The 22382-nt window shown below is 39.8% G+C and overlaps 2 protein-coding genes across 2 annotated transcripts in view; both read right to left on the bottom strand.

The window, feature by feature from the left end:
- Positions 1–707: 707 nt before the first annotated feature.
- sp5a (Sp5 transcription factor a) lies at positions 708–3530 on the bottom strand. Its single transcript, XM_055032420.1, has 2 exons — positions 3149–3530; positions 708–2676 (listed from the first exon to the last, which is right to left on the bottom strand). Exons 1-2 carry the CDS (start codon positions 3197–3199, stop codon positions 1600–1602), a joined length of 1128 nt encoding a protein of 375 aa, XP_054888395.1. The 5' UTR covers positions 3200–3530; the 3' UTR covers positions 708–1599.
- Positions 3531–8659: 5129 nt separating this feature from the next.
- myo3b (myosin IIIB) overlaps positions 8660–22382 on the bottom strand; it is a 75402-nt gene continuing 61679 nt past the window's right edge. Inside the window, exons 35-38 of the mRNA XM_055032313.1 lie at positions 19768–19868; positions 19343–19389; positions 18798–18952; positions 8660–8768 (exon numbers count right to left, since the gene is read on the bottom strand). Coding sequence (XP_054888288.1) covers positions 18820–18952; positions 19343–19389; positions 19768–19868 — 281 coding nt within the window. The 3' untranslated portion in view covers positions 8660–8768; positions 18798–18819. The remainder of the gene's footprint in view (positions 8769–18797; positions 18953–19342; positions 19390–19767; positions 19869–22382) is intronic.

Genomic DNA, 22382 nt, shown 5'->3' with positions numbered 1-22382 from the left:
TTAATCATTTAATACATTAAAGGATACAGGAAGAAAAAAAAGTTAAATCTGTGAAAAGAAACATTTATTCTGAGGATCTTGAACTTCAGGGAAACAATATTAATATTAATTAGAAAAAAACTATAATCTATCCTTCATGTATATCCAAAATGCTCATGAAGTTACGACTAAAAACCTTTTGCTCAAGTGGTGCACCATGTTTTCACCTTTGGAACCCGTATATCAATATAAAAATCTATAGTTTTAATTAAAACAAAAAAGTTTTTTTTTTTAAATACAAACTGAAGAAGCTTGGAATCTAATGCTTTTAAATTTAGAAAAAAAATATTTAACTTATTGTAAACATTTTCTAGGCAAAAATATTCTCTTTTTTTGTTCTTTAAAAATAACCAAGAATGTCAGCAGTTTTTGCTAAAGCAACGGCATTTACAGACTCAAAAAACAGATCAAAGTCGTATTTTCCTCAGTCTCTAAACTCCAAAAATCAAAAGGAAAATATTAGAGGAGTTTATAGTTTAATCCCACACAATTGATCATTGGAATAATATCAAATGGATCTGTTTTCTATTGGGACATTTTCAACAATGGCAACAGCTTTTGCAACTCATGTAGAGCTTTTACAGGCAAATCATCTTTTTAAAAATGTCTTGTCGCCTCCTCAGAGAGACAACAGGGGCAAACTGAATGAACTCTCCTTAGATGAGGGGCACATTTTTTTTTAATAACTTTTATTTTCACGCAGTACTTTGGGTCATCGCAACGATAGCAGATCTTTTCAAGAGCATGCTTTTTTTTTTAAGAATAAAAAAACGGAAAACACCCCCATATGGAGCAAAAAACAGACACTTTCATTCAACAAAAGCTATTAAATAGAATTTACAGGGGAGTGAAATCTTCCACCGAAGACAATGAATCAAAACACAAGTCATAAAACTTGTCTTTTCTCAGATGTTATATGAACAGTGAATATCCCAAACTTGATTGAACTTCTTGAATGAACTCACTAAACTTTTTACACACAGAGAGAGAGAAATGTCAAAAACCACAATCAGGATGTAAGAAGTCAACCCGAAAAGTCCAAATATCCTGTAAAAAAAAAAAAAGAAAAAAGAAAAGAAAAAAAAGCTGCCTAATTTGTACTTTAACTAATGACTGAAACTGTATTGCACTAAGGTGCTGTTTGTCTTCTGCTTGAAACAACTGGCAGGTGTGTTGAGCCTTAAGGAGTGCTGGTCAGATTGCTGCCTTGCCATTTTGTACTTTTGGTCATTTCATCCCTGCAACTGGCAGCTGATATTTCAAGTAATTTCCCTTTATTTTCTCATGGCCTGGAAGTCAATTGTTATCTTTTTAGAAGGTCAGGGGTCATAAACGGTTAGTTTTCTTAAGAGTTGATTGTTCTGTACAAATCAGCACAGCAGTCAACTGAACAGAAAAGAGAATGAGATTGAATTAAATTATAAGTCTCTTCATTCATTATCCTGGTATTTTCGGGGAATAGCAACATGGAATGTCAGGGGGGAGGCGGATAAGCAGCGCTACAGTGTGCAGGTACGAAATGGCAACGCCTGGGTACGAAATGGGGCGAAGTGAACCGTGTTACAACATATTCCTGGTGTCCTCTCTCTTGACGTGATCAAGCGTCTTCTCGTGGCACTTGCTTCTCTTGTTCTGGTGCGTTTTCACGTGTTTGGCAAGATGGTCGCTCCTCATGAACCTCTTGCAGCAGTCCGGGCACACAAAGCGCTTCTCCCCTGTGTGAGTCCTCAGGTGTCTCTGCAGCTCGTCCGACCTGGTGAAGCTCTTGCCGCAGAACAGCCAGTTGCACACGAACGGCCGCTCCCCGGAGTGCCACCTCAGGTGCGCCTTGAGGTGCGACGTCTTCCCGTACACCTTCCCGCAGCCCGGTATGTGGCAGATGTGCTGCTTCTTCTTTCCGGGCTCGTCGCTGGAGGTGGACGACTGGCAGTTGGGGCACCGGCACCGCCTGCACCTCCGCGCGGTCGCCAGGGGCGACTTGGTGTGCAGCAGAGCGGCGATTTGAGTCTGGTATTGCGCAAAGTCCGTGTGCCCCAGCACCAAGCCTCTCTGCAGCTGGAAGCGGTGCGGACCCAGAGAGGAAGAGTGGCCGACGTGGTTGCCCTGCTGCAGGCTCCACCACGGGATGTCCTCCCCGGGGTTCGGGGACAACTGTCTCTGCTGCTGGTGGACCAGGCCGGACGGTCCCGTCACGAAGCCCGGCATCTGGGGCGGGATGGGCGCCGGAGCTGCGTAGCTGACGGCAGGGACGTAGGTGGGAGGACAGGTGGACTGGAGAGACTGCATGGAGCAAGGTAACATTTTAACCGGGGAGAAGTCATAGGGGTAGGAGGGGTCCGCCGGAGGGGTGAGGGGCAGTTCGTGGTGCGTGCTGAAGGAGCTCTGGATGTGCGCAGACAGCTGAGGCTTGGAGGATAGTCCGAAAGTGGAGTTGCCGGCCAGGCTGCTTTGGGGGCTCCCCTCGTTAGTCCACGGGTGAAACAGTCGCGAGGGGGAGCCCAGAGTGGGATCGTAGGGGACTTGGAGGAAGTCCGGGTGGTTGGATCCGTGGTGGTGTCCGATCCGGTTACAGGTGGCGGCCAGGAGCGCCAGCGGGGAGTGCTTACAGTTCTCTGGAGAGGAGTTGGGAGTGCGATCCTGGAGGACGGAGAGACACAATCAACCCGTGGATAAACAGGAACACAAACACAAACATAAGCCGAAACCTAACTTTTGCAAAAAAACAAACAAACAAAAAAAAGTATCTGGACATAACATGGAGGGGAAACTAATTGAGGATGATAAACTTTTTTTTTTTTTTGCAAGAGCATACTGGACGAATTAAAACGAGAACTCTCTTTCTTTCATACATTTTCAACACGTGCGATCAGGCAAAAAAAATAAATGAAAACTCCCATCCACAGCAAACGCATCGCCTCCAACTTTAAGAAGTCAGAACCCGCGACGCTTCACTCCGCTTGATATTTACAAGAAAAATTCACACATTTTGAGAGAAAGAACTTGGCCAAATCGACGCTGCGTAAAACGTGTCCGCTTTTAATGTTCAGAAAAAAAAAAAAAAAAAAAAAAAAAGAAGCGTAAAGTGAAAAACACAAAGTTGAGCACAAACCTGGAGAAAAGCTTGCAGGGTTTCATTCCGCAGAACAGCCACCGCTGCCATGGTGCGCGTCCTCCTCCTCCCGCTGCAAACTATTAATAAACAAACGCGCTAATTTTTTGATGAATATGTGGCATTCAGAGCAAAAGGAGAAAAGGAAGAGGAGGAGGAGAAAAAAAAAAAAAAACAAGCCCGGGTTCTGGTCGGAGCAGGTCTTCAGTGCCTCCTCTCGCCGATATATCCTCGGTCTATCTGAAGAGTGAGGGATCACTTCTTAGAATTTGATAAGGACTTTGGTGGGCCGCCAGCCAGTCAGAAATAAGATTTATTACTTTGAAGTTCGCCGCTGCCCAATCATCAAAGAATGGCGGCTCTTTGAGAGGGGAAAGCAAATCCTTTGAATCCACAAAGCTCCTATGGTGTGTTTGTTGGTCTGGATAAAGGAGCTGATTATTAGGGGGGCTGGGAAGGGAGGAGATAAAGGCGGGACAATTAATGAAGTAATCACTATGTGGGAAATGTATATACACAAATAATTGGATTTTCTTGATCAAAGACCTCCATGCCGCCTGGAGACCCCGGTATTGGATGCTGTAGTCATCTGATCCTCTTTTTGTAATTAAGGATTTGTAGCAGAACCTTATGTGACAATGTGACATTGTTATCTCTGGAGATCTCCAAGAGCGTTTTTTTTTTTCACTGCTGTTGTTTGATGGAGGGAAAAAGACCAAAATCAAGAGACTCAACATGAAGTTCTCATCTCTGAAGAATCTGCCTCTCTTTTACATTTCTAATTTGAATCCAGATTTCTTTTTGTCGTGCCTTTGAACTGTAGCTTGGCATTAAGCACTTAATTATATCCTCTCTGAATTATTATTTTTTCAGTCATCTATTTTATCACATGCTAATTCTAATTTAGAGGGTTTTTTTCTATCCTAATTAAACAATGAAATTTGCACTAACAATAGGAGCCTACAACAGTAATTCTAGTTAACATCCATACCCAGCCACGACTGATAAATGGGGCCCCTAACAGGGGCCTATCATATGTGGGCCCCATAACATTTTTTTTACTTAGGCTACGTAGGTTATAATTTGGCCTTACATCTTAGCTGGTAGACTTTAAATGAATGCAACTAAGGTCCACATGAGACCCACTTTTTATGCAGAACTGTCCTGAAATCAGCCTTTTCAGACCTCATACACAATCTCAGCTGGGATCTATTCCAGAACCGATTTCCTCCCAGTCAGTACTTACATATGAGGCCCATTCAAGAAGCACATTGCGTGTTGCGCTTATCCGTCTGGTTTGCGCAGAATTCATGTGGGACCTACAACATTCACAGGTTTAACAAAATGGCTCCACTCAGATCTTTTAACTATGTTTCTTTGTCACCTTTGAGGGCAGGAACTGAATTTCCATGAACAATAATCCCATGGTTCAGTTTGCTATAGAGCAATAGAAACACAAGCTATGGAGCAAATTAAACCCACGATAGAGCAGAAGTTTGTAACATCAAGAATCAGGGGTGTTACATCATTGTGGGATGGGGATTTGTTTTATGTGAATTAATTGTTTTATTAGAACCATGCTCAAAGTTTATTAAGCAATGCAATTTGCAATACCAATAAAAACCTTCATGGGAAACTAACATTCGGTACTACAACTTGAAGCTCCGGTCCATTTATGGGGTTCTTAAGAGTAGAAATGAGTTACATGATGGACCCAAGATTTAAACTTCTGAGGATTACATAATGGTCCAGTGTGAACTCCTTCTAAATGTCTATTGCAGGACATTTGAGGTTTAAACAAAAGGGACCCAGTGGTCAGATTCCTATAATCTGACCCCATTTGAGAGCCAGTTAAGAGTCACACAAGGTACTCCGTTGGTATTGATGATACTGAATTTACAATGTTAAATCAGCCTAAATGGGTCCCATACAGGAAGTGGATTCAGTCTAAGGCCCACTGAGCCTCAACAATCTGAGCAAAAAGTATATCCAAATACTTACTAGTGTACATATGGGACTCATAAGACTAGGAAATAGATTAAATAATGGGTTCAAGTAACTTACTTGTATAGGTTTGGTGCAAGCAGTGGTGGTTTTGATATGGAGCAGGTAGTTGCCCAGGCCGGCATTTCAAAGGGGGAGCACAGCAACCACTAGACAGACATAAATGTAAATGCACCGCATTTTATACCTTAAGTTAATGCATTTTGGTTTCTAATTTTTGTTTTAGTTCAGATAATATAATGACTGTACAACTATGCAGCTTTCATTAGATAACACGCCAAAACTTTTGCGGCAGAAGTGGAGAATTGGAAGTTTGAAGTTAGCTCTCTGATCTTTATCTAGCTTCCCTGCAGAAACAATCACTGTCCTCTCGACTAGTTTGGAGCGGCAGATTTTGAATTAGATCTGTTCCTTTGAAGAGATTAATGTTCCCAGTCCTCTCCCACGGCTTTACACACAGTCATGAGGGAGAAGGGGTGGGAGAGGGGGTCCTGCTGGGCTGCACTGGAGCCTTGTTAAACTACAATGCTAGTTGCAGAAGACGTGAGAAACAAGAAGATCAACCTTGTTTACATCAAGCTATGGCAGATGTAGCGTTTAATTTGTGTTGAAAAATGAAGATAAATAAAAAAGAGCAAACAAGGAAGTCCTTGCTTTGGCGCCACACATATTTAATCTATCATTTTGCTTTCAAAATAAAAAAAAACAGCAAGCGGAGGGAAGCCCCAAAACAGATATGAGTTAGTAGGTAATTTCTTAAAATCAAGAACTGTAAACCTTTTGAGAATGAACTTATAAGTAAAAATTAATAATAGGAACAAACCAGAAGTTCTCGTCAACCACAAATCAGATTTTTACAGTCATCCATTATTTTTTTGAGCTTATCTAAGTTGGGATTCACAATGCTTTAAGCATTATCATCAATTTTAAATGTATTTCAAAAATCTAACTGGATAAGAGGAGATTACTGTGCAATAAAGAAGTTCCCTGTCATTATTTGTTTCTAAAATATGCATACAAAACAGATTTAAGTTCTAAAGATGATCATAGACATCATCACTGTCAGCTTGAGGTTGTCCGTGCATCGCTGTCTCCGTCTTTGGAGTCGAACTCTGGCAGAGACACAAAAAGCTGCAGGGGGAGCTGCAGTTGAACCCCCTGCGGCTCCAAATTTTGGTGAAATTCATCAAAAGTGGGTTAGGAGGAAGTTCTTCTACCTACTCTATTTTAAACAAGGAAAGAAATGCACTCTATGAAAATGTGACTTCCTAATAGTTTAAATAAATTGAATCATGTTTAAAATAAACCTGAACCTGCAACTCAAAAAAAGACCATCATTTCTTTTACCTCTTACGATGTCATCAACCAAAACAGAAACAAGGCAGAGTATTCCTCTTCAATTGATATTTTAAAAACCCATTTTGTGAAGTCCTGCAGAGAAAATTACTATTAATATTCAGTTTTTTAAGGTAATGATACATTTGTTGATTTAAAACATATACAACCAGGTAATCTCTATACTGTAAAAAAAAAAAAAAAAAAAAAAAAAAAAAAAGTTTTATCTCTCTCCTTGGTCATGAGAGATGCTTTTCTGTATATATTAGAAACTTCCCAGCTTGAACTTGTTAGATTTAGATGAATGGAGCATCAGCAGAGTCCTGCAGAACTCGGCAGAAATCATTAAAGTATTTCTGGTGTATTTAAGCTGAGAAAACCTCTAAGCACCATATTTGCTCAATCTAAAGCTACAGGCTTGCTTAGATTGGGTTTTCAGGATGTCTTGTGATGCTTGTGCTGAAGTATTTTAAGATGCTAATATCATCATATTACTCACTATATACATAATTTGCAGAAATCTGAGTTTGCAGAAGCTTTTTGAGTTTTAATGTCAATGTGACATGGTAGATTTCTTACCTGAGGGTCTCGTTTGGCCTGTGCAAAATATTGTCCAGTGTTTTGGTGGTGGCAGTGAAAGTGTGGCTATGTGACACAACTAAAGAACCTCTGATGGGAGATTACTACATTTTTCATACTTTTCCCACTGGTTTGCATTGATTCTAACTTCATTTACCGGTACTGTTTTTTTTTTAGTGAACAATGCTAAGCTGGTATGCAAGTCCTCAGACTCAACAAAGATAAGAGAGAGCCTCAGAAAGCAGAAACACATATTTTCCATCTTCTCTGAAATTTGTATATGACCCGCAACATGCTGTCAGTTTTTCTGCTTCGAGGTTTAAATGTCAGATAAATGTCTTGTGCAGTAATCTGCTCTTTCATGTCAAAGCAGCAAACTGTTAAAGCGGAGGGAGGAAGCCCACTGGAAAACAAAATCTTTTTTTTTGGTTGTTATTCATAAAAATGCACATATTGACTCTTGATTTCCGGTGCACTTCTCCAAAAACAAAATCAGCCGTACATGCAGGTTGTTCAGACAAGCAAGACAAATTTCACTCATAGATGATTTCTGTGAGCTCTAAGCATTAATAAATATTGATGTTTTTCTTTGAGATGTTTGATAATCTCTACATATAACCTCCAAGGTTTTTATGCACCTCAAAAGGACTCCAGGTGAGGGAGAAATTTAGTTGAACAGGACTTTGTCAGAAACGACAATATGCTTGAGTCAATGAATTTATTCACTCCAGACTGTTACTTCGTAGGTTTGAGCATTTTCCATTCCTCGGACATAAAATAACATAAATTATTTTATGGTTGTTTTTTTTAATTTAATAACATTTATTCATGAAATGATCATGAAGAAAATCCCACAGCTGCTGATTTTCTGCTTGTGTAGTGAAAGATGTGGATCAGTTGGAGCCACCTCTTTGTGTTTTTCACACAGCAGTTTAGGGAAGAAAATTTTAGGCTCAAGGCAATCAAGCTAAAAGCAGATTGGAGCAGTCAAAAGACTTCATTATGGACATAAAGCCTGTAATAACTGTGTAGTGGAAGGAATTAATGTGTGGTTTTCAACTGTTTTTACAAATAGAAAAATCTGAAAAGTGTGGCATGTATTTGTTTTCAGCCTTAAAAATAATATTCTGGAATCAAACTGGTTTCCGAACGTCAATTGGTAAATAGATTCCACCAGAGTAGCGCCACAAACCTTTCATATTTATTTCTTAGAGATGTTGACCATCATGTAGTTTTTGGTGTTGACCTTCTTGCAGCAAGAAGGTCCGAGAATCAAAACTCAGCCTGGGCTTCTCCTCATCTTTTGGGGTATGTCGACTTCCTCCGGTCCATAAGTTATACTCATAGGTTAATGATTCCCTCTAAATTGGCCTTAGGAGTGACAGGTGTGTGTATTATTGTCTATCCTGTGTGGCTCCATGTGGCCAGTAATAAATCTTCAAGAAGATTTATTACTGTTGGTAGGGGAAACTGGTGACCTGTCCCGCTTCTGGCCCAGTGACTGCTGGACAATGCATGAATATGTGGGAGTAGAATAAAGTGCATTATAATAAATAAAATAATTAAAAACAACAAGCTTTTTAAAACGTTTATTGGGCTCATAAAAAACAGCAGTACATCTAGAAATAAATAAAAATGTACAGTAAAAGTCGTGTATTCTTCAGATGTGTTGGGTTTTGGTTCTGCTCCAGAACAAGGCAACCTAAGAGAAAAAGAAGACAAGATCACACCATAAATATTGCTGTTAAACAACACATGAAAATCAGACAGTTTGTGATTATTGTTCCCATTCTACAGCTGTATGGCTCACACTTCCACTTCTGATCCACAAAGGATCAGTGAGGAAGTGCGAAGATCATGACAGTCGGAGCAGACTGACAGCTAGGACTTCAGATTTGACAGAGTTGTTGGGCAACGCCACAACGTGAACCCTTTTCTAACTTTCCTTATTCTCTGGACAGTTGGAGGGGGAAAAAAAAAACAGGTTCCACATCTGTCTCATGGAAGAGATTTCAGAGGCTGAGAGTGTGAGTGTGTGGGAGAGACAGAGGCGGGGGAGAAGAGGGGGAGAGATGCTCGAGGCTACTGGGTACTTGAGCCGCTATAATGGTGTCTCGTATGAGAAAACATCTGTGAATTTCCTCAGTGATCTACAACAAAGTATAACTCAGAGCAGTCACTCAGCAGACCTTTGAAGTCGCTGTCTGACAGAAAGCTGCCATTGTTCGCAGCCCCCAACACACAGAAACTCCAACTTTGGTCTCACTAATTTTCCCTGCAACACGATACTACTCTTCTGCCGCTCCCCGGCCCCTCTCTGCTGAACCTATGAAGCTCAGGATCTCTCTGCATAAGAGCAAACAGCAAAGCCTTGGCAATGTGCAGCGCCGGCCCCGGGTCACATAAAGGCGGGACAGGTCATTTTACCTCCTCTCAGCCCACCCTGGCTGCGCTAATCCAGCATTAAAGAGGAAATCTCTACCCCCTCTGTGATGATGTACAAAGTTCCTGCCTGCAGTGCTCTCTCAGGAAACATTACAATAAAAAGACATCACCTTCAAACTGAGATGTCACAGACGTAACAAGCCTCTGACCTTTTACTTCTCTCAGCGGCGAGGAGCAACAAGCACACATTTTCACTCACGCTGTGTTATTATTACACAGCACCTCGCAAATGTAACTTTTCCGCATTATATTTGCTTGTATGTGCTTTATTGATATTCCATGAGCTACGCCAACACCAAGTGACGTGATTGAGGGGCAGAAAGGAAAGTGATTAATGGTTTCCAACATTTATTACAAGCGCAAATCTGAAAAGTGTGGAATGCTTTAATATTCAACAAAGTACATACTAAAATCTTTTTTTTCCCTATGAAGTCTGACAAATTTCCCAGCTTACGTTGAAGAAAGATGCTCACACAGCATAATGGTGCAACCACCATGTTTCACTGTGGATATTAAGTGTCCAGGATTGTCTTCAGATAAAGGTCAGGTTTGGATTGAGTAGGACTTATATATGTCCTATCAACAGTTCCCAAGTCAGGGTAAAGGGATGCATGTTGCACTTTTCTGATATTTTTATTTGTTGAAAAAATGTGAAAAACACAAATTTTCTTCCAGTGACCTTGTGTTGGTCCACATGATGAAATCCCAATGAAATTATGTTTGTCTTTTGTAAATGTGGAAATGTTCAAGAAGATTTATTACTGTTGGTATCTTGGCAAAACATCCTTTACAGTTGGGCCTGACTGATAAGAATTAAGTATTTCTGGATTCACCTATTCATGGATTTTTCTGTGAAACGTCACTCCACGGTATTTGCAGAAAACTTGCCTATTTGCGGATTTTTTCTAAAATATTCTAAATAAATACCACGATGGAAAGTTACTTGAAACACTATTAGATGGCTTTCGCAAACCTCCAGCAGCCAACATGCAGTGACTGGCTGCTGCCAGGAAGACACAGGAAGATGCAATTTTATATTTTGTAGATTTGTTCTAAAAAAGTATTTTATTTTTAAGATAAATTTATTAAAGTGCCATTTATTTTCCTTGGCACTGATTGGCTGAACCACCGAGAACCGAGAGCAGAAAGACTGTAGATGTCAGCTTCTGGGGTAATGCTAAGACTAATTTCACTGTGCGTATCAATACATATCTAGGTAAATTTGGTTTATGACTTATTAAAATTGTCAGTTCTAAGCTTTTGAAGGGCATTTCAAGTATTTGCTGATTTTAGCCACTCGCAGTCGGCTGTGGTCCATAAATTTGCCGGTCCAAACATCTTTCATCTTTTTCTGCACCATGCATGGGAAAACTTTAAAAAGGCTTCAAATGTAAACAAAACAATCTCTTTCGTCTGACCTTTGCTGATTTTTATTGCTCCTCTGGAGTTTATTTTTTGGGAGGGAACATTTTGAATAACCAAGAAAACAGAGTAAAAATCATCAGTCCAATTTATTAAAGGCAAATAAGAGTCAAACACAAAGTGGCCCTGAACAATGTGATTATGGGCCTTTCACTAAACTACGCATTACAGGGGGCGTTCCACTGTGAAGTAATTTCCTTAATATTACATCCACATGTCTGTGTATATATGTGTGTGTGCAAGCAGATAAAAGAGAGAGGAAAGACACAGAATTCCTATCAATAGCACTATCTAATTCTCTGTTCACGTGCTGCAGAAGGTTTTGTAGGCCTCACCTTTCTCTCATTCAGAGAATTAATTTCCATCAGCCATAATCACCAAAAAATACAGAAATAAAAGCTTCAGATCACTTTATGTCATAATTTTACATATGGGTTTCTCTGAAATAAAATACATTTTTAAGATAAATTTATTAAGTTGCACCGGTTCATGCAATGAAAGATGACTGTAATAAAAACTTATGGGTAATAAATATAAAATCTGCACCGCAAAGGAAGGAAGTTTGGTTGAACACCAGGTGAAATTTCCTGCTCCTGTTGGCAGTGGCCAAAAAGTGACAAGCTCTCTGTGATGCATCCCAAACTGAAACAAGGCCGTGGTAATTCTCACACTGCACCCAGTCCAGCGTTTATTCAGCGGCAGCTGGTCCCACCATCTGGGACAGTAAAAGCTGGGGCAAAACAAAACAGGGTCACACCTTCGGCCATGCCAAGTCTGCTTGTGCCCCTACCCCGTGTGCAAACTGAGAGGGGCTCATTTTAATTTCACGCTCTGATTTGTCAAAACCAATTCCAGCACCGGAGGCACAGAGGAAACTTTAAGACAATACATTGCACTGCATCACAGCCTCCACGTTCTGTTTCTGGTTTTCTGTGCGAACCTTTTGTTTCACTGCATCCTATTTTATTAAAAAAAAAAAAAAAAGAAAAAGAGGGAGGAAACTGGTACCAGGTCTGTTTTACAAATGAAAAGGAGGCTGTAATTCTAACTAAAACATTCAGCCTCCTCCAAGACAAGCAGCCGGGAAGCAACTCTTAATCCTGCACGCATGCGTTTTATATTCATGCAAATTTTCACAACAAAACAGCCACATAGAGCATCCTCAACAAACTGCAGGTGAGAGAAAGCTGAAACAAAAGCCACCGTAACCCTAATGGCATCCCTGGTCATTAAGCGAGCTTTGATGTATGTACTCAACAGAGTCTTTTATCTCGTTCTTCCTCCCCTCCTCTTAGTCTTTGTGTCTCAGCTGGGCTCAACCAGTTTCTTTATTAATGCTGTCTTTAGGGAATGTCTCTCTTGCTCAGAGCCACCAACATGCGTCTGACATCTGATTGATGTTCATGTATCCATCATTAGGCAGCAAAGTGTCTCAAAGTGCAGCAAATGTTGACTTTGAACAGTTTTCAGCTATTTTCTTGTTCCCTTTAATTGATGTTTGCAAGGAAAAAAAGCGTGTAAAACAGGAACTTGTCCTAATTCTTTGCAATAAATGCAATGTGCCTTGTAAACATATTTACACCTTTTGAACTTTTTCACACTTTGTAGTGTCAAGACCTCAAACTAACATGTATTTTATTGGTATTTTATTGGGAAGACCAACACAAAGTGGCACACAATTGTGAAGTGGAAGGAAAAGGATGCATGGTTCTCAATTTGTTGGCAAATCTGAGAAACGTTGCATGCGTTTGTATTTGTAGCTCCCTTTTCTGTGACACCTCCAATTAAAATCCACTACAAAAAATTTCCAGTCTGGTCAAGGATAAAAATAAAAAGAAGCTTAAAGTAGGTTTGAAATAGGAAACAGAAAATATTCCAATGTCTAATCCTTCACCACATATTGGAGAGAGGATGGAATAAAAGCAAACCTAGAAGGACTCGCCTGTCAGTATAAAGTGAAAGGAAGAATAAGAAGAACGTTAATCTGCAAAGCAACCATAAGAATCATGGTAGAGCTCTGGAGTTCCACCGTTCTGGTGGAATAACCCGAGTCTACAAATCTGGCCTTTTGAGAAGAAAGGGGAGAGAAAAGCAATTCCTGTAAGGAAGCCTTAAGAATGAAATGAAACTTTTTTAAATAAAATAATACATGTGGTGGGAAACTTAACACTGCACTTCAACCTGAACAAACTATTCCCATTGTGATACATGTGGGAATATTGTCACAGTGGGAATACAGAGCATTATTCCCAGGGCATAACGCTCTGGGAATGTTTCTCAGATTGGTGAAACATGGCAATTATGAAAGAAAAGAGGAAAAGCTGCAGAGACTTGGGATCGTCGAGACAGTGGTAACAATGATTTCTATCCAGTTTGACTGATTTCACAAAGAAGAATGGGCAAAAACTCAAGATGTTCAAAGCAGGCAGAAACATATCTCCAAAACATTTACAGCAGAGTTTGGCTCTCAGGAGGGCTAGAGACTAATACGCCACACTTATCAGATTTCATCAGAAAAAAAAACATAAACGCTGCCATTTTTATAAAACACTCTGTGCTAGTCTGTCGCATAAAATAGAAAGAAAATACTCTGAGGTGTGTGGTGTAAAACAACAAAATATGGGAAAAGTTTATGAGGTATGAATACTTCAGCAGAGCGCTGGATGCAATCACGAGAGTGTGAAAAATAACTCCAGCGTGTGAAAAATCAGACACATGTGAGCATGAAAAGCACGTAAACTGGAGGATTGGAGGAGGCTGCATGTGAAACTCTCCCTTTGAACTCTGAGTATATAGAAACAGGACAATGTTGGCCTAATCGTGCGCTCTCTTTGAAGTGAAGACATCACTATTAGGTGAAAAGGTAAGCATGCTTTTTGAGAAAATAAAAGCTTTTCAGCACTTGTGGAGGCTGCAGCTTGAGCGATTTCCATAAAATGTGGTTTAAAAACCCCTGGATAAAGCAGTTTGGATGCATCTTTAATGAACGTGCACACAGCCCATAAGGTAAATAGCTAAAATAGCACAAAAAAAATAACACCAGCAGTAATGTTACCCACATTAAAGGAGCCCTATCCCACACACCAGATGTTGTCAGATTTTAATGAGGCTAAAAACAAGACTGAGCTGGATTTGCAGGAAAGTACCCAAGGAAACACAGGTGCCGGGGCCTTAAACGCTGGCTGTCCCTCGGTGTCCTGCAGCCTCAACACCTCCACAACAACCCAGAGCTTCTGCTCATCAGGTCAGCATTTCATAACATTTGCCTTTTGTAGCACATAATCAGCCATCGGAGGCAATTATGCACACACCTCTGCTCACCTCCTCTCATATGCTAAAGCAGGCAATCAGTCAGGGGAGTTAATTTGGCAGAGAAAAACAGGGGAAAGAAACACCCTCTCTGACACCATTTGTCACCACAGTCCAACCTTGTTATTCAAACTAGTGAGCCTATTTGAAATTCCTCTCTGTGGTAAAACAGGGCCGAAATAATCAAGGGAGCATGATCACACTTAATTGATTCAGTGTACTTTTATGATGCACTACAGGGTGCTGGGGTGACCTATTTCAGACTGCTCTTCATAGGAACCAACTATCCCAGCAAGAGAGTAATGCACAATGAGGATTTTAATTATTCTGCGATCCTCGGTTAGGACCGGAGGTGAAATGTGTCTGAACTAACTGTGACACCACATTTTAATTCTGACAGTATTCTGCTGTATTACGCGTAGAATTCCTGCAGCCTTAAATCTGACGATAAACCACAAAGACATGGGTTTAATTATGCAAGTTCACATCAAAAAAAGGCAATTTACAGATCATTAATGTTTGTAAAATTCATTAAATAATGACTTAGCATCTCTTTACTAGTCTATTACGCTGTACTTACAAATGATTATGGCGGTGTTTTCATGATTATTCCATTAAAATGTCTAAATTAGTCTCTATCTGGTTTCAACAAATGTCTTGATATTTATCCAACAAAAGCTGACATGTAGCTTTGCTGATTTGGAGAAATACAGTGGATCATTTAAGATTTATGGTCAGTATACGTATTAGTAAAATAAAAAAGTTTTATGACCACCCTAAATCATGTGATTTACATGTCTGTTCAACCGAAATCCTTTGCTAAGATTTTCACCATATTGCTGCTGTAATTTAAAGTAATTTTAATAAGCTGATGAAAAAATGCTGGAGACTTATCTGCCAGTTTGGAGCAAAGACTCTTGCAGTGCTGCCCTTTAGTCAGCTGACTTACACGTTTTACTCCCACACAAGAGAAATTTCTCATGGAGTCATAACTTTAAAATGCTACAATATTTCTTTTCCTTCAAGTGTGTGTTCATTCACAAGCTGTCAGTTGTGACTTCATCTAGTGGAGTCTGAGATGGTCTGCGCCGGTTGGTGCTTTAATAGACACACTGTGATGCGTTTGAGGCTCTTACTCTGAAGTTAGGCAGGAAGTAGTTGGTCGTGTTGCCTGAGCAACACTTAGCAACAGAAGCACTGAAGATGCCTTTGTTTCTATAAATGTGTTGTGTGGACACATTTTAAGAACTCGATATAAAAAAGGAACAATATGTAAACAATTCGACATAACACCTCGACTGGCTAACCATGCTAAAGTTAGTTATTTTATTGTTTTTTTTTTTTAAAGAGTCTGGATTGTAATTTATCATGTTTACTTCAACATCTATGATTCTTACATTAATCAAACCTAAACTGAATAGTTTAACAGGGCTTCAGTTTCAGATGTTATTTTAAGAAGTTAATTTAAGAAGGTTTCAGGCTCTCACTTGGAAAAACAATGAGGCAATACATTGAAATCTACTTTCTGACAGGGGAAGTTGGACACAGTAAACTATGATACAAGTTGTTGCTACTCACTACTTATTAGCATTTTTGATAGTTTGCATCTTATTTTGAACAGTGGGATAAACAGTGCTATAACAGCACTATTGAGAACATGTTTTTTGTTGCATTTAAATGTGAAAACTGGAAACACATATTATGCGGTTGTCATGAATTGCTGATATTGGAACAAAAACAAATGAAAACCTTTTTTCCAACTTGAAAACAGATCGTTCTAAAATCAGATGAGATGTTACATCAAGCTATTGGCTCTGGATTCCTGGACAACTTGAACGCAACAAAGCTGTACAAACAAAAGGATTATTTCAAAAATGTTCCATATGGTGTTGTGTATTTATATATGTATTACTTTGGAAACAGTATGAATGTCCTTTTAATTAAAAACAATTGGATTATGTTACACATTGCAGTTCTACATTTGTTTCTGCAAACACACTGAAGCCATGTTATTTCCATTCAATGTTATCATGCTGTGAGAATTTCGTACCAGTTCATGCCCACTTCCTACACTAATATGGGGAATTATTTCTTCTTAAAAGAGACGTAAAAAGCTACGCAAGTCCCTTTACAAAAATTTGCGGCCGCACAAAACAACAAACAGCACAGTTATGGTTGGCAAATTACAGGGCCACAACCACAAAACTGGTGGAGTCACAACCGACGAACGTCCTAATTTTAACTTGCAGTATGTTTTAACTACTTCCACGCCATTAGACCTTTTAGTTCCCATGGTAAATATAGTTAAATACACATATAGATAGCCTATAATGTCCTCATGCACCAACTTGCATCCAACCCTCCCAACACTGAACACTTTGGGTCTCTTTAAACTCACCAGGATTCCTGTAAATCCAGCCTAAGTGAAGCCAGTCTTGCTGTCAATGCAGAGCTCTAATGTTTTTCCCGCTGAGCATAAGGAGGATGAGATCCTCACTCATACCACCCTACTCTTCCTATTAAGATCAAAATCTCTTCTCAGGCCCTCGGGTGTCAACAAAGGGAGATGCAGTAAATGATATGCAAATTGAAAAGAAAAAAAATAAAAGCTCCACAAATCAACTCGCCAACCCTGCATTTCCGACACTTCACATCTTAAAGGTTTTTTTTTTTTCTGTATTTAGGGTGAAATTCAAAGTGAGGTCTAGCTCAGCCTCTGTGAAGCTCCGTTTGGTGATTCGCTGCTCTCAGACAGCACAAAGCCCTTCTAACTAAAGCCAACTCGCAGAGGGAAAACTCGTCGAAAGAGTTCTGGGTTTTACAGGGATTTGTCTTTGGATCAGTGTGAGACGAGAGACACGAGGTTTGGAAACAGGTAGATGTTTCAATTTCATGTTAACACTGCTTAGGCTGGAGGCTTGCCGCGGGATGAGGGGCTTCTCGTCGGAAATGTGGAAAAGAGCTGGAAAATGTTTGTCAAAGATGTAAACCGCTCGGTGTTACTGTTTCAGGGAATGGTTTTACTCACACAGAGGACGATGTTTTTCTTTGTTGTCAGATGTTAAGATTTATTTCTCAAATGTTACATATTCATGAATCTATCAAAAAAAAAAGAATGTATACGAATAGCAAAGACATTAAGAGTTAATTTCAGCCATATGTGGCTCTAGTGCAAGTGTTTTATTATTACAACTGATTTTTAATGATGTACACCCTTCCAACACCACCACACAATGTTTTCCTTATGCCTATTATGATTAACATGATCATAAAGGAACATCTGTGAAGTTTCACAGCAATCTGTCACCTGAGCAAAGCTTTGAACATGTGGCAGGATTTTATCTATTAATAAAAAATATGAAGCAAATGAAGGCAGAGAACAAATTTGCAAGAATACATCTCACTATTGTTGAACTACTGACTGACACAAACTTTGTAGTAAAACAGAAAAGAACCACAATAATGTAGAGCTGAACAGAGAAATGAGCTGGTGACCAGAACTGGTCGATGTTTCGCTCTACCAGTAGTGACTCCTTCCTCAGATTTCTTTTCTAATCAATGAACATGAAAGAAACTGAGCACTAACTGATCATGCAAGCAACACTTTTCTGAGTAGAAGCATTTACTGGGGGAAGAAGATTTAATTTTCACTATTGCTAGTGTCAGTATCAGTTTTTAAAATGAAGCTGGATTGAGAACAGAAGACGTAAAAAAAAACGTTTTACAGAAAATGTCCTGTATAAATTTGGACACAGCTTTATTCAGGATGCGAGAAGAGGGGACTTGAAGTAGAAATTCTAAACTAAATACAGTAAAGTAGCTCTGTCAATTTTTTTGAGCCAGTTTCTCCAACCCAGGACGCCTTCACCCCACCGCAGATCTCTCGTTCATTTGCCTAGAAAGTCTGGTTTGTTTTGAGAGGTGTGAATATATAGTTGACCACTGGTGCAGATCAGAAAAGTGAATTCTGGGGCAGTTTGAATGCATAGGTGAATGCAAACAGACTGGAGACCGCTCCAAAAGCAGAAAGCATGGTATTGCGGGGTAAATACAACCAAAACACTCTAGCTCTAGCTGGAAAAATGGCTTGTAGTCTTTGCCAAAGACGAAAGAAATCCTGCATGTTGTCATTGCTGTAGACTCCTAAGTGTAATATCTGGGTAAAAACTAAATAAAACTTAAGAAGACGAGGAATTAAAAAGAAAAAAAAAGGAAATAGCAGTAAGGCACAATATTATTCATACCCCTGGCACATATGTAAAATATTTTCATTTGACCAGAATTTTTTTTCTTATAGTAAATAGGGCAGCCATCTACCAATAAAACAAACGACAATGTACAAGAGCAGTGCATCTGTACAATGATGCCAGAAAAGGTAAGTGAGCTACTCATACAAACTCAGAGCCCTTTGGATTAACAGACCAGAGCACAATGCCTGCACAAGCTGCTTCTCCTGCACCAGTTCTGCTTGTTCTTCCCACCAAAGCACATCCAACACAGAACAGTTTTTCTTTGGAGTGTCTGTCTGTCTCTGTGTCTGATGTGTCTTTCTTACCGGCTGACACTGATGCAGAGCTTCAGCGCTGACTGACGAGGGGCCTGTTGGAGGGGCTGGGAGGGAGTTCAGTCGCGTGCTCTTCCTCAGGGATCGACTCCACGGTTGACAGTAATTTGTAGTACTCGTCCTCTCCATCCAGCACTTTGATTTGACTGTGATGTGTGAGAAGACATGAGTGAAAAACTTGGATGTAGCGGGCAGTGATGAAGTTTTTTTTTTATGATCTGGAGAAAAAGAGGCAATATTTGCAGACGCAGCAGGCATGTAGTCAGGTGTTTACTCAATCTGTGTCATTTATCGCGCAAAGTCAGGTCTTTAACAATTAAATTGAACATCCTGACAAAAGCCCAGTGTGCACCCCCCCTCTGTAGTGACGCAGAGCCTCCTCCCATAAAGAAACAAAACAACGACAACAACAAAAAACGTGTTATTTTCAGCTCTCCATTTACATTGTAAGAAAACAACTCCATTTCTGGATTTTCCTATCCCACGACGGGCCTGCTCTGTTTAGAGTCGCTGTAAGTAGGAAAGCAGTTATTTACCCAAGTTTTCTCGGCTTCCTCTTGCTCCCCTGGTGATCCAGAGTTCTCTGAGGAAAGGGCCAAGAGCACACAGTCAAAAGATGAGCAGAGAGTCATTAATTTTTAATTCAAAGTGATTTTGTGTTGAATGCGAGCAGATGCTGATAATATCAGAAGTCACAGCATAATTTTTTTCTGATCAAAGGGCTCAAGTGAGTCTGATGAAGCATGCATCTTGCTCGGCTTTGATAAACCACATCAATTATTCACCGTGAAGGCAGACATCCTGACATGAAAGCAACAGATAAAGAGCATAAGCACATGTTCAAGACAAGAGGCAGAGGAGCGTGGGGGTGGGGCTCCAGGGTCTGGCACAGGTAGGTTTAATTGTATTATCATCTGGAACCAAACTCAGACAAAGGCCTTTATCGGCACTTTGAACTCACATTTAGCTGGTTGTAGTACAGGCTGTCTTCAGGGCTGTTGAGCAGCTTGGGCTCCTGGCCACGGCGACGAGAAGTCCTCTGCTGCGGCTTCGTCACCGAACCTGAAACAGAGGAGGAAATGAGGGCAGCCATCCAAGCGGGCTAAACAACAACAAGAACAACAAGAACCACCGGCAAGATACCAACGATGACGACAGCAGCAGTAAGCAGAATCTGCCCTTGACTCTTTTAATCTGCATGACTGAAAAAGCAAGTGAAATGCTTTAAAATTCACTAAAATGCAATCACGTAATTTCATTGATGAGATGACTCAATAACAGCTTAATTTTACAAAGATCCACACATACAAATCACTCAGAATTATATCTCTCCTCACAGGTGCGCAGCAGGATGTGTTGGTATTTCTCATGCTGCTGCAGAGGAAGGATTCAGTGGTGAAACTCTGTTGCACAGACCAATCAGAGCAGACTTGTAGTAAAAACTAATTCACTCGGTGCCAACTCTAAAGCAAACAAAAATAATGTTACAAAAGTTGTAACAACTTTGACAAAAATTAGTACCAAGGTTTAGTCCCTTAGGAAAGTATTGCATGTTTTTTTTTTTTTTTACTTTCTTTACTCTGATACCCTGAATGAAATCCTAATTGCAGTTAGTGACATTTAGAAGAAAGAAAACTGAAATATAGCGTTCAGATGCATGCTATTTAAACTCAGTATAAGCCTCTCTGTGTTATAAAGGTCGTAAATGTTTGTCAGAGAACATTGGTGAACAAAAAGCATCGCAAAGACCAAGGAAGGGAGAGTTCAATGTAATCAATCATTACAATCAAAATGGAAAGAGCGTGGCAGTCCACATAAACTGACTGTATCTCTGGAGGAGCTGCAGCTCAGGAGGGAAGCTCAGTGAACAAGACGTCTATAGGTCTGATCTACAAATCTGGTCTTTTCTGGAGTTGTGACAGGATTTGTTGAAATAAAGCCATTTGCTACTAATTGTGTGTGGGACATGTAGGAGTAAAGAAGTTGTTCTCACCAGATGATGCTGTAGTTTAATGTTTAGGGCTTCAGTTAAGGTCCAGATTGATTATACCCCTGGTGGATTTAGATCTGAAACCTATTTTCATTTCACCAAGAACTATTTAACCAGAAACTAAGTCTGCATGTCACCCTGAACACACCATCCTCATCTCCATTACATGATTAAGCCAATAATGCTTCCCATAAAAGCATTTTTTATTTAATTGAGCATACTGCTAAAAAGGAATCTATTTTTAAGACACTCACCATTTCTCTCAGTAACGAGGTTAACAATCATGTCCTGTAATTGCAGTGCAAGTCGATGGATTTAATGAGGCTTGTAGAGAGTTGTCAGGTTTTAATTTTTTAGTCCAGAAGCTGAAGATTAAATGTTCAAATAAAGAGCTGAAAGTCATACACAAAATTAGCTTCTGTAATTAACTATTTGCCATCGGGAGTCTTGGTATGCACACATGTCCAAAATCCACCCAGAGTGTCACATATTGGCCATTGGAGACAAGCACCAGCATCCTATGCGCTGCACTCATCCTAAACCAGGAATTTAATTTGGATAGATGGTTGGATGGACTGATGGATGGATGATTTTGATGATGATTTTCCACCCTCGCCCAACTTTGATTTAAAAAATCCACACATTAAAAACCCGAGACAGCATCTATATTTAATGCCCGATAACGTTTCATCTCCTTTTGGTTTTGGTGAAGACACGAGGTTTCTTCATCATCTCCTTCCAACTCACCATGTCTACCTTGACTAAAGCAGCATTTGCTCTTTCCATCTTAACACTACTTTGTGCTCACTTTGAACAGACCTCATCACATCTCAATCCTGCACATCAAAGAGCAGCGTCCCCCCTTAGCCCCCCAATCTTCCCTCGGCTTTCTTGATGTTATTCAAACCTGCACGAGTTTACTAAAGTCACACTTAGCAAAAGTTCCTGTCGGTTCTAAGATATTGGCTAACTTCTACCGTGAATCTTATCTGTCCGTGCCTCGGAGGCGCTAACTGCCCACTGTGTGAATCCTTGTTACCCACGAGTATTTGAGGATACTTAAAGAATTTTCATAAATGCAAGGGGGAAAAAGTGCTTTGGGGGTGGAAAGGGGTTTATCCCTCTTAAAAATGCATTGGGTTGCATCAATAGCACCTTCAGTGATTTGCCAAAGTATTCACACACCTCAACTTTTTCACATTTAGTCATGCTACAACCAAAAACTTATTTAATCTTCTCTAACAAACTCACAAATTAGCTATATTTATACACAGGCACATGCTATACAGGCAACATGAGTAGGTAGATGGTTGCAGTAAATTTTATTTGGTGGCATCTGTATAAAATGGGCTGAATACAAAATCATCCATTCTTCCTCTTTTGTTTAACAATTACACAACACATTGAGGTGGTCTGTCTTATAAAATGCCAATAAAGCACATTAATATTTGTTATTGGAATAAGCCACAAATGTAAAACAGTCAGACGGGTCAGAATACTTTTGCAAGACTATATATTTAAATATAATTAAAAAATAAATAAGTTTTTTTTATGCTACAATAAGAACTGATAAATATTAATTTAGA

The sequence above is a fragment of the Poeciliopsis prolifica genome, unplaced genomic scaffold, assembly GCF_027474105.1.
Source record: "Poeciliopsis prolifica strain line A6 unplaced genomic scaffold, Auburn_PproV2 SCAFFOLD007, whole genome shotgun sequence".
Taxonomy (NCBI): Eukaryota; Metazoa; Chordata; class Actinopteri; order Cyprinodontiformes; family Poeciliidae; genus Poeciliopsis; species Poeciliopsis prolifica.
Note: the sequence above shows the minus strand (reverse complement) of the source record. Positions and strands in the feature narration are given on the sequence as shown.